The 14145-nt window shown below is 47.8% G+C and overlaps 1 protein-coding gene across 1 annotated transcript in view; it reads left to right on the plus strand.

Moving 5' to 3' along the window:
• wdpcp (WD repeat containing planar cell polarity effector) overlaps positions 1-12558 on the plus strand; it is a 32208-nt gene extending 19650 nt beyond the window's left edge. The window contains exons 10-18 of the mRNA XM_072709524.1: positions 2163-2775; positions 3560-3748; positions 3933-4056; positions 4720-4783; positions 7269-7371; positions 7959-8130; positions 9516-9598; positions 12158-12186; positions 12319-12558. Of these exons, the coding sequence (XP_072565625.1) occupies positions 2163-2775; positions 3560-3748; positions 3933-4056; positions 4720-4783; positions 7269-7371; positions 7959-8130; positions 9516-9598; positions 12158-12186; positions 12319-12369 (1428 nt within the window). The 3' untranslated portion in view covers positions 12370-12558. The remainder of the gene's footprint in view (positions 1-2162; positions 2776-3559; positions 3749-3932; positions 4057-4719; positions 4784-7268; positions 7372-7958; positions 8131-9515; positions 9599-12157; positions 12187-12318) is intronic.
• The last annotated feature ends 1587 nt before the right edge of the window (positions 12559-14145 follow it).

A 14145-nucleotide genomic window follows, 5' to 3' on the forward strand; every position in this document is an offset into this window, starting at 1 on the left:
TGTAATATTTTTTTTTGGTCCAGTTTATCAGTTTATTGCTGAGCGTTTTTTAATTGCGTTTAACGTAGCTTTGTGTTTGACAGACTGAGCTTCTAATTATTTTGTGGGGGGGGGGGGGGGGGGTTCTCACTAAACAGGGGAAAAGAAAAACAGCAGGTAGTCAAAACAGCATGGAGCCTCACACGCTGATGCTGAGTCTGTGGGTGGCAGTGGTCACATGATCTTAGTCATCCTGCCTGTGGGGGTGGGGGGGCATTGCCTCAGTTAGGCCGGACTGTTGGGTGTGCATCAGAAATATCCATGGCATTTGGATGATGGCATACAGATCCCCATCTTTCCTGCTTCTCGTCCCTCCTTCCCCACATTCACTCCATCCTTCTTTCTCTTTTTCCTTCCATCCCTCTGTTCTGTAAGCTGAATAATTGGCACTATGGACAGGAGCTGGCCACTCAGCTGGACGACCCGGGGTTTATCTTTCATGCCACAATGCTGGGGGAGGAGTGCAGAAAGCCTGCCCCCCCCCGCTCCCCTGCTCTGGCCAGGGCTCCCGGAGTCCCGATGACTTTGTGCCTCAGCGGAACTCGCTCGCTTCAGCTTCGTACGGCTGAATCTTTGTCAACCTAGAGAAAACACAAAGCAAAGTTCCCACCGCTGCTGTTTGCATTGACCCCCCCCCCCCCTGCCAAGCCAGCACAACTAGCACACTTGGGTAGGCTGGCGTTTGTGGGTGCCCCTTGGCTTGGCACGACATTTGGGAGGCTGCATTAAAATGATTTCGGCGGCAGGATGCCATGTTTTGTCCTTGGGGGGGGGGGGGGGATGTTTCTACTGACTTTGGCGCACTAATCACTTTCCGCTTATATACGCTGTGTCCCCGGATAGCCGAAGATTATCCTCGTCTGGTGGCTGTCAGGCCATCACGCCAAACGGGGTGATAATCATGAACAGCGGGAACCACAACGCAAGGCTGGCAGCCGAACTAAAGCTGTCCCCTTACCGGGCATATACATGGGCGGGGTCACAGGGGCACTGGCCCCATCTGAAAGCTCATTGGTCCCTTTCTCCTATCACTCACTGATTCAAAACATGTCATTGGCTAATGATAAGGTTGGCCCCTCTGTATGAATTATGGTTCCTGTTATACTCCCCACCCTAAAATAACATCCGTTCTGACCCAGTTACAGACCTAAATACACCCTGAGACAGAACGACTAACCACAAGTTTGATAACTTAAAGATGCAGTTTTTTTTAACATGGAGATGGAGCCTCACTGGACCCAGTGTGGGATCCAGTTGAACTTGGACCAGTTGAGAGCTGTGGCCTGTGGCAGGTGCACCTACACCCGGCGGCTGCTGCACACGCTGGGCCGCTGTCCCAGGGTCCCTCCTGTGCTCTGTCAGCACTTCATTTGCCCCCCCACTACTCTTCCTTCCACAAGGCTTTTTTTTTCCCATTTCCCATAATCCCTGGGGACAGCTCTTGCTGCTTCCCCCAGGGATCAGCCCAGGGGATTATGGGAGAAGAAATCATCTTGCCTGCAAACAGACAGGCAACCCGCTTAATACCTTTTCCTCTGGCACCCGCTGACAAACTGGGGGGGGGTTTACGGACTCTGATCCGCAGTTGTGTCCGGACAGCGAAATGTGCCGTGGTCATCACAGGGGTCCAACCACATGCGCTGTCAGATAGGGAGAGTCCTCCTATTCTCACAGGTATGTGTTTATAGACTGGGCCCGTTCTGGAGTCAGTGCAGCTGAGACTCTCGCGGACCTTCGCTCTCTGGCGTCTCTGTCATCACGGCTGCTGACATCGTCCTCGGCTCATCCTGCCCCTGAATCGGACCTGAACTTTCTCACTCTCCAAAGCAGATTATACTCTGCTTCATATTTGCAAGGATATTTCCCATATTTGTTAAAGATATTTTTGCTCCGGTGAAAAGGCCACTGAAAGTACTGTAATGTTTCTCACCTACCAATCATAAACACCGAATAACTGGTGCATCTGTGTTGCAAGTTTGGAGGGAGTGAAAATGTGGACTATCGGGGGGTCCTCAAGGACTGGACTGAGAGGTCCAGAGTGTGCGGTTTCCCCTTATGAGCTTTTACCATGGTGATGTCATTACAGACCTGTTCCTTATAACGCCTGAACCGTGGTTCTGCAGGTTCTGAGCTGCGTGCGGACCGAGGGCAACCCGCTGGACTGCTGCTTCAGCCTCCGGCAGCCATACCACATCCTCACGCTGGAGCTGGCGGCAGGCGGAGGCGGGGCAGTGCTCAGCTGCAGGTTCGAGTGCGCACGCGGGCACCCCCAGTGCCTCTCGACGGACCGCGTGTCCATATCTGCGCCGCCCACCTGCTGGTGCCGCGATCCGGCGGAGGACTCGCTGCTGCTGGGCCTGTCCGACTCGTCCCTGGTGCTGTGGAATGCCCGGCGCGATGCCCGCCTCTCTGCCCGCACACCCATTCTGCCCGCACTGATGGCCTGGCACCCTGCAGGTGCCTTGGTGGCCATCGCCAGCCCCCAGGGCGAGCTGCAGTGCTTCGACGCCACCCTGGCACCCGTGGGCTTGCGGCTGCTCGCAGAAGATCTGGCACCACCCCCTGGCCCCTCCCTCTGCCTGTCTCGACACATGAAGGCCTCGGGGGGGCTGGTGGGCCTTCAGTGGGCCACGCCCAGGCTACCCGCTACCCCCAGGGCCGACGTCACCCAGGTGTGCGACCTGCTGGGCCTCAGCTTTCACGGGGGACCCCTGGGAGTGCTACGCTTCAAGCTGGGTGAGAACCCCCCCCCCCCCACCACGCAAGATCCACAGTTATTAGGCTGGATGCCACAACAGCAAAAAGCATCAGACCTGATTTCAGTCTGTCTGCATCCACCTCCGCTTTGAACTAGAACTGTTTTATTTAATGACATGATAATTGTTCAATATTCTCAGACAGTGAAGTGAATGAGTCAGAGTTTCGGCAGATACAAAGTGAGACAGTGCGTCTGCTCATCAGGAAGGGGTGGCTTGGGGACAGGCTCCGCTAGGGGCACCTGCTTGGGTCCTGAGAGAAGTCCAGGGGCTGGTCTGTGGGTTAATCCCCCTTTCCCATGCTCCTCTTTGTTAGTCCCCTGGAGGGGGGGGGTTTAATCCGAGGGCAGACACTGACGAAAGACTCAGGAGCTCAGCCTGATGATTGACCGGCATCACTGGACCCTTTGTGGCCCCCCCAGACCTGGCTGATAACCGCCGCATTGTCATTTTTCAATGGCCGATGTATGACCCCCCCCCCCCCCCCACGCTCCCTCCTACTTCACTTCGCCTCCATTTTAAATCAATTTTAGATTTGGGGTGACTGTCACCTGGCTGTCCCGAATGAGCCACCTCCCCATGTCTCTCCGCCCGGGCGACTTGGGGCTGTGACAAGGTGCCGATTTGCTGATGCTAAAATGCTAATTGCCGCAGCATGGTGGGATGTGGTATGAGATTTCAAGTCATGCCAAGCTGTCACTGCGCAGCTGTAGATCCTATCTGTCTGCGTGGCTGATGCGTCCGATGTTGGGTCCACCTTCCAGGCGCCCTGACCGGTGGCCAGCTGGGGCCAGCAGAGGTGGTTCAGCAGAGGCTCCGCTGCGGGCAGGTGGAGGAGGCTATAGGCCTGCTGGGGAACATGGACTGGAGCATCATGGGAGCTGAATGCCACCGTGGGCTGACCGGCATCTTAGACCACCTGTTCAGGCTGGAACTCAATGCGCATACGGAGGGTGAGGATCTCAGGGCTTGACGTCTGCAGTAAATGTGGACCTTGGGTCTCTTCTCGATGTGGCCTCCCTGTCATTTCTGAGTTGGGTTCTAAAGACATATTTCTCTCATTCAGTTTCAGATGCTGGTCTGGATGCCCCCTGACCTATTGATGATATTCCTGTCTGTTTTTGTTTTGGTCTTTAGCTCGGCTAGAAGCTACTCTAGGCATGTTCTACGCGTCGTCTCCGCCTCTGTCAGATATGGTGATCCTGGAGTACCGCGACTCCATCTGCAAGTATGCCCGCAGATTTTTTCACCACCTGCTCAGGTGAGTGCCCCCTGGTGGTCTTCCGCATGCACTGCATCCTGTGAGGTTAATATCGGACTCCCAAGGGCAGGACAAAAGAAAAAACAGAGGCATCTGTAAACAGCTCAGGGCTGGACTAGGTAAAGTATTTCAGTAACTAGACAATAATAAAAAGAATAATAAAAAGAAATCGCTTCAAAGCTTCTTTCTTAAGGTGGCGCTATCCTCAGGTTCTCACATTCGTTCCATGTTGTTCTGTGGGGTAGCACAGCACTGGGATATAAGAGGCTGGGTTCCTACTGCGATGAGAATTCAAGATGCTGTCTTATCGCCCAACTGTGTTGTTTATTATGACATGAAGCAAAAACCGCATTCTTTTGGTCCAGAATTGACGGAAGAGTTTGCAGAGGGTGTGGCGGAGTTATACTCCCCATCTGTGATACGCATTCTGACTGCGAGTGCACGCGTCACTTCTGTATTGTCTTTCACAAAGCCCTTCACCCTGTCCTCTGCATCATGGTACCTCTGTGACTCGCCCATTTATAATGCCTCTCGAAACTCAGTCAACCTAGAGATTCCTAAGACAGGTTCTCGCTGCTACTTTTACATGGGTCTCCTCTGTAGACGTACTTTGAATTCTTAGTCTGTCGTTAGTCTGATTTGGTGTCTAAACTCCATCTCCAGGTACCAGCGATTTGAGAAAGCTTTTCTACTGGCGGTAGACATCGGTGCCAGAGACCTTTTCATGGCAAGTATCTACCATGTATCTCATCATCTTCCAGTGCAGGAAACCCTAAGTAGGGGATACCCTGGACTGCATGTCATCCCCCAACCCCTGAGGTGTCGGGCAGCAGTACGGCTGCCCTATATTTTTATAGTCTGTCCAACGAAAATCATTGCGGCCTCAATGTCTTTTTTAGCATTATAACGTAATCGAATTGCATTTAGCACCTTGAGCATCGCTCGATGTTTCCCCGGCTGATGGGAATGAGCTGGAAACAGTCCCAGTCGTGGCTCCAGTGTCAGAGCTCGGGGCTGTTCCCTTCCCCTCCTTCCTGTGCCTCGGGGTCTGCTGAGCCCCGTCTGGTGTGTGTGCCGTGCTGATGTTCCCCTCATTCCTGCCCCGCATGCTCTCCTGTAATCAGACCCAAAGTTTCCGGCTCATTCTGCACCAACGGGTTCCGCCGTGGGGAAGATCGAGTAGGTGGGGGAAACTTGAAGTTGGGGGAGTGGGGTTGGGGACTCGTATCTTTCAAGGAAGTAAGAAATTATGAATGTGCCCATGAGCTGCTTTCGAGACGCTAAAGAGGACAATGGGTCCAAGACAAAGACCAGAACCTTTCATCCCACGTCTCCTTCAATGAGCCACAGAAGTGAGATGGAACAGTCTTTAGCACATGGGCAGATACACATAGAGGTCTAGTGCTCCAAGTAGGTCTCCTTGTTCCATCTACAGCATCTCTTACGGTCATGGGGTATCCAACTTGCAGCCCCGAGGAATTCGATTGTTGTAAAAGAAACAATTAAAGTGACATTAGAAGGTCTTTGTTAGCTGAAACGCATTTTGTGTGAGGGGGGCGTTGGCACATGCTTGAGTATTTTTGGATTTTTTTTTAGACTGCATTCTCCGGCTCCAATTACTCTTCGATAGTTCCAGGATGACGTACCCAATTAGGTCACCCGTCAGCTGTCAGTGTCTGCATTGTGTGACGGCTTTGTTTGTTAACGACTCTCGTACCCCACCTTTGCCTCCTCGGGGCGGTCAGGCACAAGGCCCGTCGTTGCGGCGCACCAAGGCTGTCTCGTTGGATTAGACCGGAGTGTTACCGGCTGACAGGCCAAAACAAGTGTCATACTCTGTTGACGGGTGGAGTCCTGCAGGTATAATGTGAGACGGGATCCAACTCTTTGGTGTGTTTTGCTCGCCTGATCATGCTTGGAAGACTCTACTCATGAGTGATTCAGCAGACGTGGCTGTCTGTTTAGTCCAGTTTGTTTTGTAGGGAGACCTCTTATGGGGTTTTGGGTGGTTGTGCTATGAATGTTTATTGGGAGGGCAGGTCACTCTACTGCTAACATCAGATCTGTTTCCCAGATTTATATCAGCGCTTAAATCAGTTTCGCTGAGCAGAATCGACTAACACAGGCTGGCCAGCCAAACTAAAGGTGGCCATATACTTCAAACGACATCTGCACAAAACAAAATTGAACGTGTTGGCACGAACAATCTGTCGCAAACTTAAAACGATGCCGCCACCTTGAACTCTGTCACACCACAACCCTAGAGGGCTTAAAATGTTTTTGGTGCAGCAGACTCACGTAGAGAGCGCAAATAAACGGATTGGGACAAATGAGTGAGTCACTTTAATAATGGATATGGCTGCTCTTTAAAAATGGAAGTTAGTGTAAATTTATATAATATATACTATATTTAAAGATGCACATGGTGCGCTGCAAAGCATGCTGGTAACTGCATAATTAGTCCTGCTGACCAACCCCACAGCATCACATTTATGTCAGCCAATCATGGACAGTGGGTGGGATCAGAGCAAACAAACAAACTTTGCCTCGGGGACCCTGTACAGGGTGCCGAAACGGTTATCACCGCGGTGATTACGGCTCATAGAACGTCGTATTGCCAAAAAAAATTTTGATTCTGACAATTTTTGTTGAAGTATACAACCATTTTAACAGCTAGGAATGGTCACAGTCATGGCTACCAGCCCCCTCCCCCAGGTTGAGATGTTATTTACACAAGAGGAATCATATTCCGATAATTACTGTGTGGCCAAACACCAAATTTTGGGGATTGGTTGATGCCCCCAGATACCCGTTTGTAGAGATGGAGCAAGTTTCCTTTTGGCACTCTGGTTTCCGTCGGCGATAAAGGTAGGTGTGTGTGTGTGTGCACGTGCGTGTAGAGGTATAGGGCTTGAAGTAAAACTGTGACAGTGTCCAAATTCTGGTGCGGTTCTGGACTTTCCTATCAGGTGACACCCCCTCCCCCTCATTTTTTATAGTCCAATTTACAATCATAAGTGAAGGTTTGCGAAAACAGCGTGACTGATTTAAGAAGCCGCAGCGCGTTTGATCCCTGGAAGCCCGATGTTCGCTTCAAACGGGTCACTTTCCTTCCACCTCCTGCCACAAACTTGACAACCGGTAAATGGACAATTGTCATTGGAGTCCAGATTCATTTTAGATTAAGCTCTTATTTTGCTTTACCCTCAAAGGACATCCATTACATGGCTCAAGATAAGGGGGAGCTGGTGCTGGCTGAGGTGGCGATGAAGAAAGCCAACCAGATCGACGCAGACTTTGCAACCACAGGTCCAGGTAGGAGAATAATGAAACCTGTGGTAAAACATTTCATACACCATCCAGCTTCCAGCAGCTTGCAATGCAGGGATCACGCTCTATACGGTTCCCTTGGACCCTGAGACTCTCACTATTTAGTTCCTACTGCCCCTTGTGGTCAGAGGAATGTGATTCTGGCATGAATTTACGGCAAAAGGCAGCCGAATTATAGGAGGGAGAAGTGATTTGGGTTGAATGGAGAAGGCGAGTGGGGAAGAGCTGCTGTAGGGTGTGGAAGCTCGTTTGGGAGCAGTGAGGGGAACCTGCTGTGTCTTACTGGTGAGGGACCTCCATACTGAGTGTGGAGTTCTTTGGTCTTCATCGAGAGCTTCACATTTGTGCTCTGACAGTCTCCCTCCTCCCCTACCCCCACCTTATCCCACCTCTTATGGTCTGAAAAGCCTATTGACTCCAATGCTTTAGAGAGGTGGTCCTCAGCTTCTCGACCAGGAACCAGCGAGGCATTCTGGATTCCTTTGATCCCACAGGAGGCTCCTATTGATCCCAGCCGAAGTGCCTGGGAGTTCTGGGGGTTTTTTTTGTGCTGAATTTGTTTGTGTTGCCAGGGGAGGAGCTGTATTTGCAAGGAACAGGGAGCCATGGGCGTGACCCTTCTGTGACTGACAGCGTGACGGAACAACCCAGAGACAAGGCAGCGAAGCGGAAGCCTCCGTCAACGGCCAATGACAGGAGTCGAGTCCTACCGAGGCCGCACTGTCAAGAAGGCGTGCCTGCCCGGTGAGCAGGCTGTCGGGCCCAGTCTGTGCGCTGATACTTCCCCGTGGGTGTCAGGAGTGGAACATCTGGTGATGTGTGTTAGTGTTTTAATGAAAGAAACTGATCTGAGATCAGTCATTACTTTTAGTATAGCAGTTATACGACAAGGTACACTTCACATTCACCAGTCGAAAGTCCATTTCCAACACAGATGTGCTTTTTCCTTCTTCCATGTTTTTTGGGAGGGGTACTAATAGTTTTAGCCCCCCCCACAATTCATTTGGCTTAATGTGGATCTCTGTGTATTACTGCAGACTGGCTCTCAGCATTTCACCCTAGTAGGTGTTTCATGATTGGTGACAGTACAGCTGCTGGCTACAGCGTAGCCACATGTTCTTTTAAGCCCCCCCCCCCCCCCCCCCCCCCCACCCCCCACCACTACTCAGCTACCCCGCCTGTCTGCCCCTAAATCCTCAATCCCCTGCACTGGCCAATTTAAACAGGCGCAGCCCAAAAAAAAGATGGACCAACTTAAGCTCCTTTTAGAACACAGAGTAAGAGGGTTACGGCAATTTGGCACCCAGAGCCCCACCATAGCCGACCACGGCCGTGCCAGCGCCGGAGCGGGAGAAAGCTGATCAAGATGCTTTAGAGGAGATAATGGCGGCTGAAAGGAAAAAAGAGTTCCCCTTTGCCCCCCCCCCCCCGTCTCTCGTTAGTTTTTGTTTTTCCTCGAGCAATCTAATCTGGTCTCAGATGAAGTTTCATTGTCGCTTATGGAAAGCTAGTGAGGCTTAGCGAGATTCGGGTGGGGGGTGGGGAGGGGGTTTCAAACTCAACGCTAGGTCAGCGCAGCACCAGGGAAGGGAGGAAAATCGGTTTTGTGCCCTCTGTCGTAGCCCGTGGGGGATCCCCCCCCCCCCGTTGGCATCCGCTGTGTTACTGTGGCTCGGAGAATCGCTTGATGTGTCTATTTCGCTGGAGGACGGACACGGGACCCGGTGGCAACAGCTCGTCGGCAAAGCCGGTTTCCTGTATCTCTTTACACACCTGCACTTTGGCGTGAATACCAAATTACAGAAGTATGGTACCGGTGGGTTAGAACCTTACAATCCCATCAACCGGTAGAACCTCACAGTACTTCACCAGCGGTAACATTTACATTTTTATTTAACCAATGCTTTTATCCAAAGAAAGCGGGCTCAGACAGTCTCCAGAGAAATTGGGGGGGGGGGTTAATCGCTCTGCTCACAGCCCAGTGGTGAAATCAATCATGTGGCTGACCCTGGGATTTGAACCAGCAACCTTCCAATGATAGACACAGTGACGGCTCCCACTGGCCATCCTGCATCTCTGTGGGTTAAGGCTGTTTATGAAATACCATGCTCCTTTTCTCCTGGCTCCAGTGTGACAGCAGGAGGCCGAGCTCAGACGGGTGTATTCTCAGGGATTGCAGCAGGAGACCGACCCAGACCCCGGACAAATGCAGGTGAGTGACCGTAGCTGGGCCTTCACAGGTCAAGGAGAAATTTAGGATTGACAGGCCATGCAATCATAGATTAAAGTCTGTGCTCCGGCCTAAAACAAACCTAAGAATGCCAAGTGATCATTCACCCAGATGTTTATGGAAGTAAATTAATGACAAAAGTCATTGATGGAAAAAAAACACGTTGAATTACACTTATCGAATAAAAACGCATTGCATTAATGACGCTTTGAATTTTTGGGGACTGTAATTTCATATGTGCATATATTTAAACATTGAACATTTCAACTGAAAACATTTCAATCGTAATTTCATTGCTTAAATATTCAGTACAAAAATATTCGGCTTCCAAAATTCAGTTCCAAAAGATACGTATTTTAAAGTGCATGTTTATAATTCAACCACATGAATTCAGTTCATTTAATTTCGCCTCAAAATAAATTTCAAAAGAACAAATTCAGTTGAAAATATTCCATGTGTTTTATTTGCATCTTTATTATTCAAGCAGTAACATTCAGTCCTCTTGTTTCTGCTTTACAATATTCAGTCCCGTTATTTTCGCTGTTTCAAATACGCTGCCACAATTTCAGTGGTTTAAAATACGATCCAAAATTCAACCCTCTACATCCGGGACTAGCAGGATGAGCCATAGATTGCCGATAGAGTTCTCTTCGGGAACCGCGATCAAAATGGAGCAAGCGGTCAGTACAAGTACTGACTTGGCAGCAGATTTTTGTTGATTGTGTTATTTATCTTTCTTGTCGTTTACTGGTCAATACGATATAACTTATTGCAACCCCAACTAGTAGGTTTTTATGCAAGTAATTCGCTAGCTGCATTAATTATCACCAAACTTATCTTGCTAACGTAAGATGCCTGCGGGCAACTACAAGGTTTACACACCAAGAGTTTAAATCAGCGTGATAAATTTATGATAATGACAGACAGTTATGAAAGCTGCTGGCAACAAGTATAATGGCAAGGGTGCCAGCAACTGACTCATACCTTGATGGAATTTGTATAAATGGTGCATTATAACTATTAAATATGTAAGAAAACAAATGTTTAGCATGATATTATACACTGATGACGATATGAATGTTCATAAACACGACGCGATATTTCACGGCCCAGCCCTGTCCGATGCCGTTTCATTGTCACCGTCTTTTCCTTAATTAATTAGGCATATCATACTTTTCAAAGTGCTATTAAGGTCCCTTCTGGTGTCATCGCTGACATCACGGACCTGTCAGTCCCCAAGTCGCCTACTATCCCATCCCAATAAGTTATCGTCCCGAAAAATTCAAAGCGTCATTAATGCAATGCGTTTTTATTCGATAAGTGTAATTCAACGTGTTTTTTTTCCATCAACGACTTTTGTCATTAATTTACTTCCATAGATGTTAGCAAATGCAAGAGATACAACATACCCTGGTCTTGATGGGATGCAGAAAATGTTTCTCAGGATTTCACTGACCAACCTACTGTTCAGTTACGAGATTAGAGGTTCGCTGAGCCATGGTGTCATGAAGGGCCCAGTGACTTAGTAAAGTGCTACAAAAATGGTCAATACTGTAATATTTATACAATGATAAAGAATGCAGGTTGTTGAACACTGTTGTGTCTATGAAGAGGTCTGTGCTTACTCAAGTTCTACATTCACAAAAACTTTTATAACTTTGTTTAAACAAAAGTACTTCATGACAGTTCTTCGAGAGCAAGTCCTGAACTTTGCCGGTGACAGTTTTATCTTCTGTTAGTCTTAGTATCAGTTCTCACATCTGAGGGGCATCAAGTTTTTAAGACATTCGCACTTTGTCAAATTTAAATTCCAAAAGGACTCTCATGCGATTCACTGATTGTCTCGGTTGCATAAAGATCAGCCATTCAGCAATCCAGATGCTGGATTAGTGGATTATTTCCGGAATATGGGTAGCGGTTTCTATATTTTCCTAACCCAGAATTTTTTTATTATTTTTTTTTATAAAAAAGTCGCTCAGAATTAAGTCAGCCTTTCAAAGATTCCTCAGTTGAGTGGCAGTTGTTTACATTTAAATACATTGAACATCTGAAGATTCAGCTGAGGTCTTAGCCAATGGTTTCTTCCTTATTTCTGCTTATTTTCTCCACGATGATTTAAGTTTCACTCGGACTTGGTTCCATGCTCTTGCTGGATTGCTCAACTCGATTTCAACTTGCATCCATTGCTATAAAAGGAAACAATCCCAAAACGTCCCTCATCCATCTTAATGTAGCCTGTCCCCAAACAACCACGCATTCCCAAACTCTTTAGACATGGAAAGGAAAAATGCAGCTGAGCTGACGCCAAATTCAAATGGGAGAAAGGATCTGGGCTTCTCCGAGGGGGGGGGGGGGGTGGGTAAATGTTTACAGCCCTGAGCAGCTTCTCATGTTCTGCAAGTTCCCAAGACCTTTGATAACAGTTTACCTAGCAGATCTGAGCTGCACCTCTCTCAAAAGCCATCTGTTAGTGTTAGCAGTGCACACTCCACATTTTCATTTGCCAAATTTTAACCTATTTTTAATGGATTTTTTTTGTAGAACTTAACCCTGTTGAAGGTGAAGATCAGGTGAGAAAACAGGTCTTTCAAACCTACCCTCAACTCGCTTACAAGTTACATTTTACACATCTGTATATTTTATGTATTTTTTTGGGCTATTTAATGTGATGTCAGTTATTTTTTTATTTATTTTATTTTCAGGTGACTGGACAAATGGGGTCCCTGAAAATTGTTCATTTTGGTTTAGTGTGAAGAACCACAAACTTGTAAAAAGAATCTGTCCTCAGCAGCCGTTCTGGCCCACACTGGACCAGTTTAACAATCATAGCGAAGGCAGTCAAATGTAACTCTGGATATGGAACTGAATAATGCTTTATCAGTCAAAAGTTTAACCTTATGTTTGTAATGTATATTTTTATAATAAAAGTATTTTCACTTTAACTGTGTCCGTGTGCTAGCTGCTGTAATGCAAACACACGCTATGCGCTAAAACCATTTACCTGTTGGCAGGGATTAGCGCAAGTCAAGGTACAGGTTAATGTACACAAACAACTGAATAAATTTATGTTTTAAGTTAAATCTGTGTAGGAATGCCGTTTAGCTAATGGGCCCAAGTGCAGAGACAATCTAGGATGGGCAGGCGATGAATGTATAGCTATGCTGGTTTTTGGATTTTTCTCTTCCCGTTTCTCAAACATTAGACATGTTCCTTATTCATGAGCGAAATCGACACCCGGGTTTTAAGTAGCAGCGCCGCGCTCGCGATCGGCGGCGTCAGCACTGCTGACGGCCCTGTACGCGGAATTAATCTGACAGCATCCAGCGATCCGTAATCCCCCGCAGTATCATAATCTATTTACTTTGCATTCTAAGAGGATTTCCATATAAAATATACAACTAGCGATGCTGGAAATGGACAGGAGATCATGAAGGATTTTTTTTTTTTTGCTCCACCTTCAAAATTAAAAAAAAAAAGAAGAAAACTTGACAATTAGCTCCCTCAATCTGCTTTGTCTTTCATATTTACTGATTAAAAAAAAAAAAAAGACAACTGTACTTTCTGCTCCCTTACTGATGTGTTCATTAGAAGCCATTTTTAAGAATTAATTCAACAATACATGCTTTGATATTTACTGTGATTTTAAAAACGTTGCAGCCACGCTGCAGCCAGACTTCAGAGGAGAGACACAGTCATTATCAAACGCCTCTCTGCATGGATGTTGGTCCAACCTATTCCTAGCTCATCCTTCCCTTTAATTTTGTTCCAGGCACTGAAAAGATTTCCTGCATACAAATTTCAGATCATGGCCCTAGGAGTAGAGGCGTGGAGGATACAGTTTGTAAGAGGAACAGATTATGCAGAGGAATCTACATCTCCTATTAGATAGCCATTCGTTACATAAATATTTATAAAACTGATGTAAATGGACCATTAAGCCTCATGCCATGTTAAAGCTTAATTGCTTGTAGTTTTCAATGGGCATGTTAAAAACATATTTCGGTAAATAGGTGGGTTGCCAGGGGGTGGGGTGGGGTGGGGTGGGGTGGGGTGCAGTGGTTAGCATTGTTGCATCATACCTCTAGGACCAGGGTTCAAGTCTCCTCCATGGCTCTCTGTGTGTGGAGTTTGCATGTTCTCCCCAAGTGGTTGTGGGGTTTCCTCTGGGACTCTGGACTTACCAAATTGCCCGTAGGTGTGCCCTGTGATGGGTTGGTGCCCCATCCTGGGTTGTTTCCCACCTTCTGCTCCTGACTCCCTGCAACCCCGAATAGTAGTTACAGAAGATGGATGGAGCAGAGTTGTTACAACTTAGTCACACTTCTTGTAGTGAACGTAATACAGAATGTTGTTGTATTAACCATAGTAAACCTTAATTACTAGCTTTTTCAAATTGGTACATTCCTGTCCTGGGTGGGTGACATGCTGGCCAGGGTGTGTTGTTGCTGGCCATCTTCTGCCCCCATTCCCCATCTCCCCCTCAGTGGTGGGGGCCTGAGTGAAAATCGCAGTCTGTGATCTCTGCCACG

The sequence above is a fragment of the Paramormyrops kingsleyae genome, chromosome 3, assembly GCF_048594095.1.
Source record: "Paramormyrops kingsleyae isolate MSU_618 chromosome 3, PKINGS_0.4, whole genome shotgun sequence".
Lineage (NCBI taxonomy): Eukaryota > Metazoa > Chordata > Actinopteri > Osteoglossiformes > Mormyridae > Paramormyrops > Paramormyrops kingsleyae.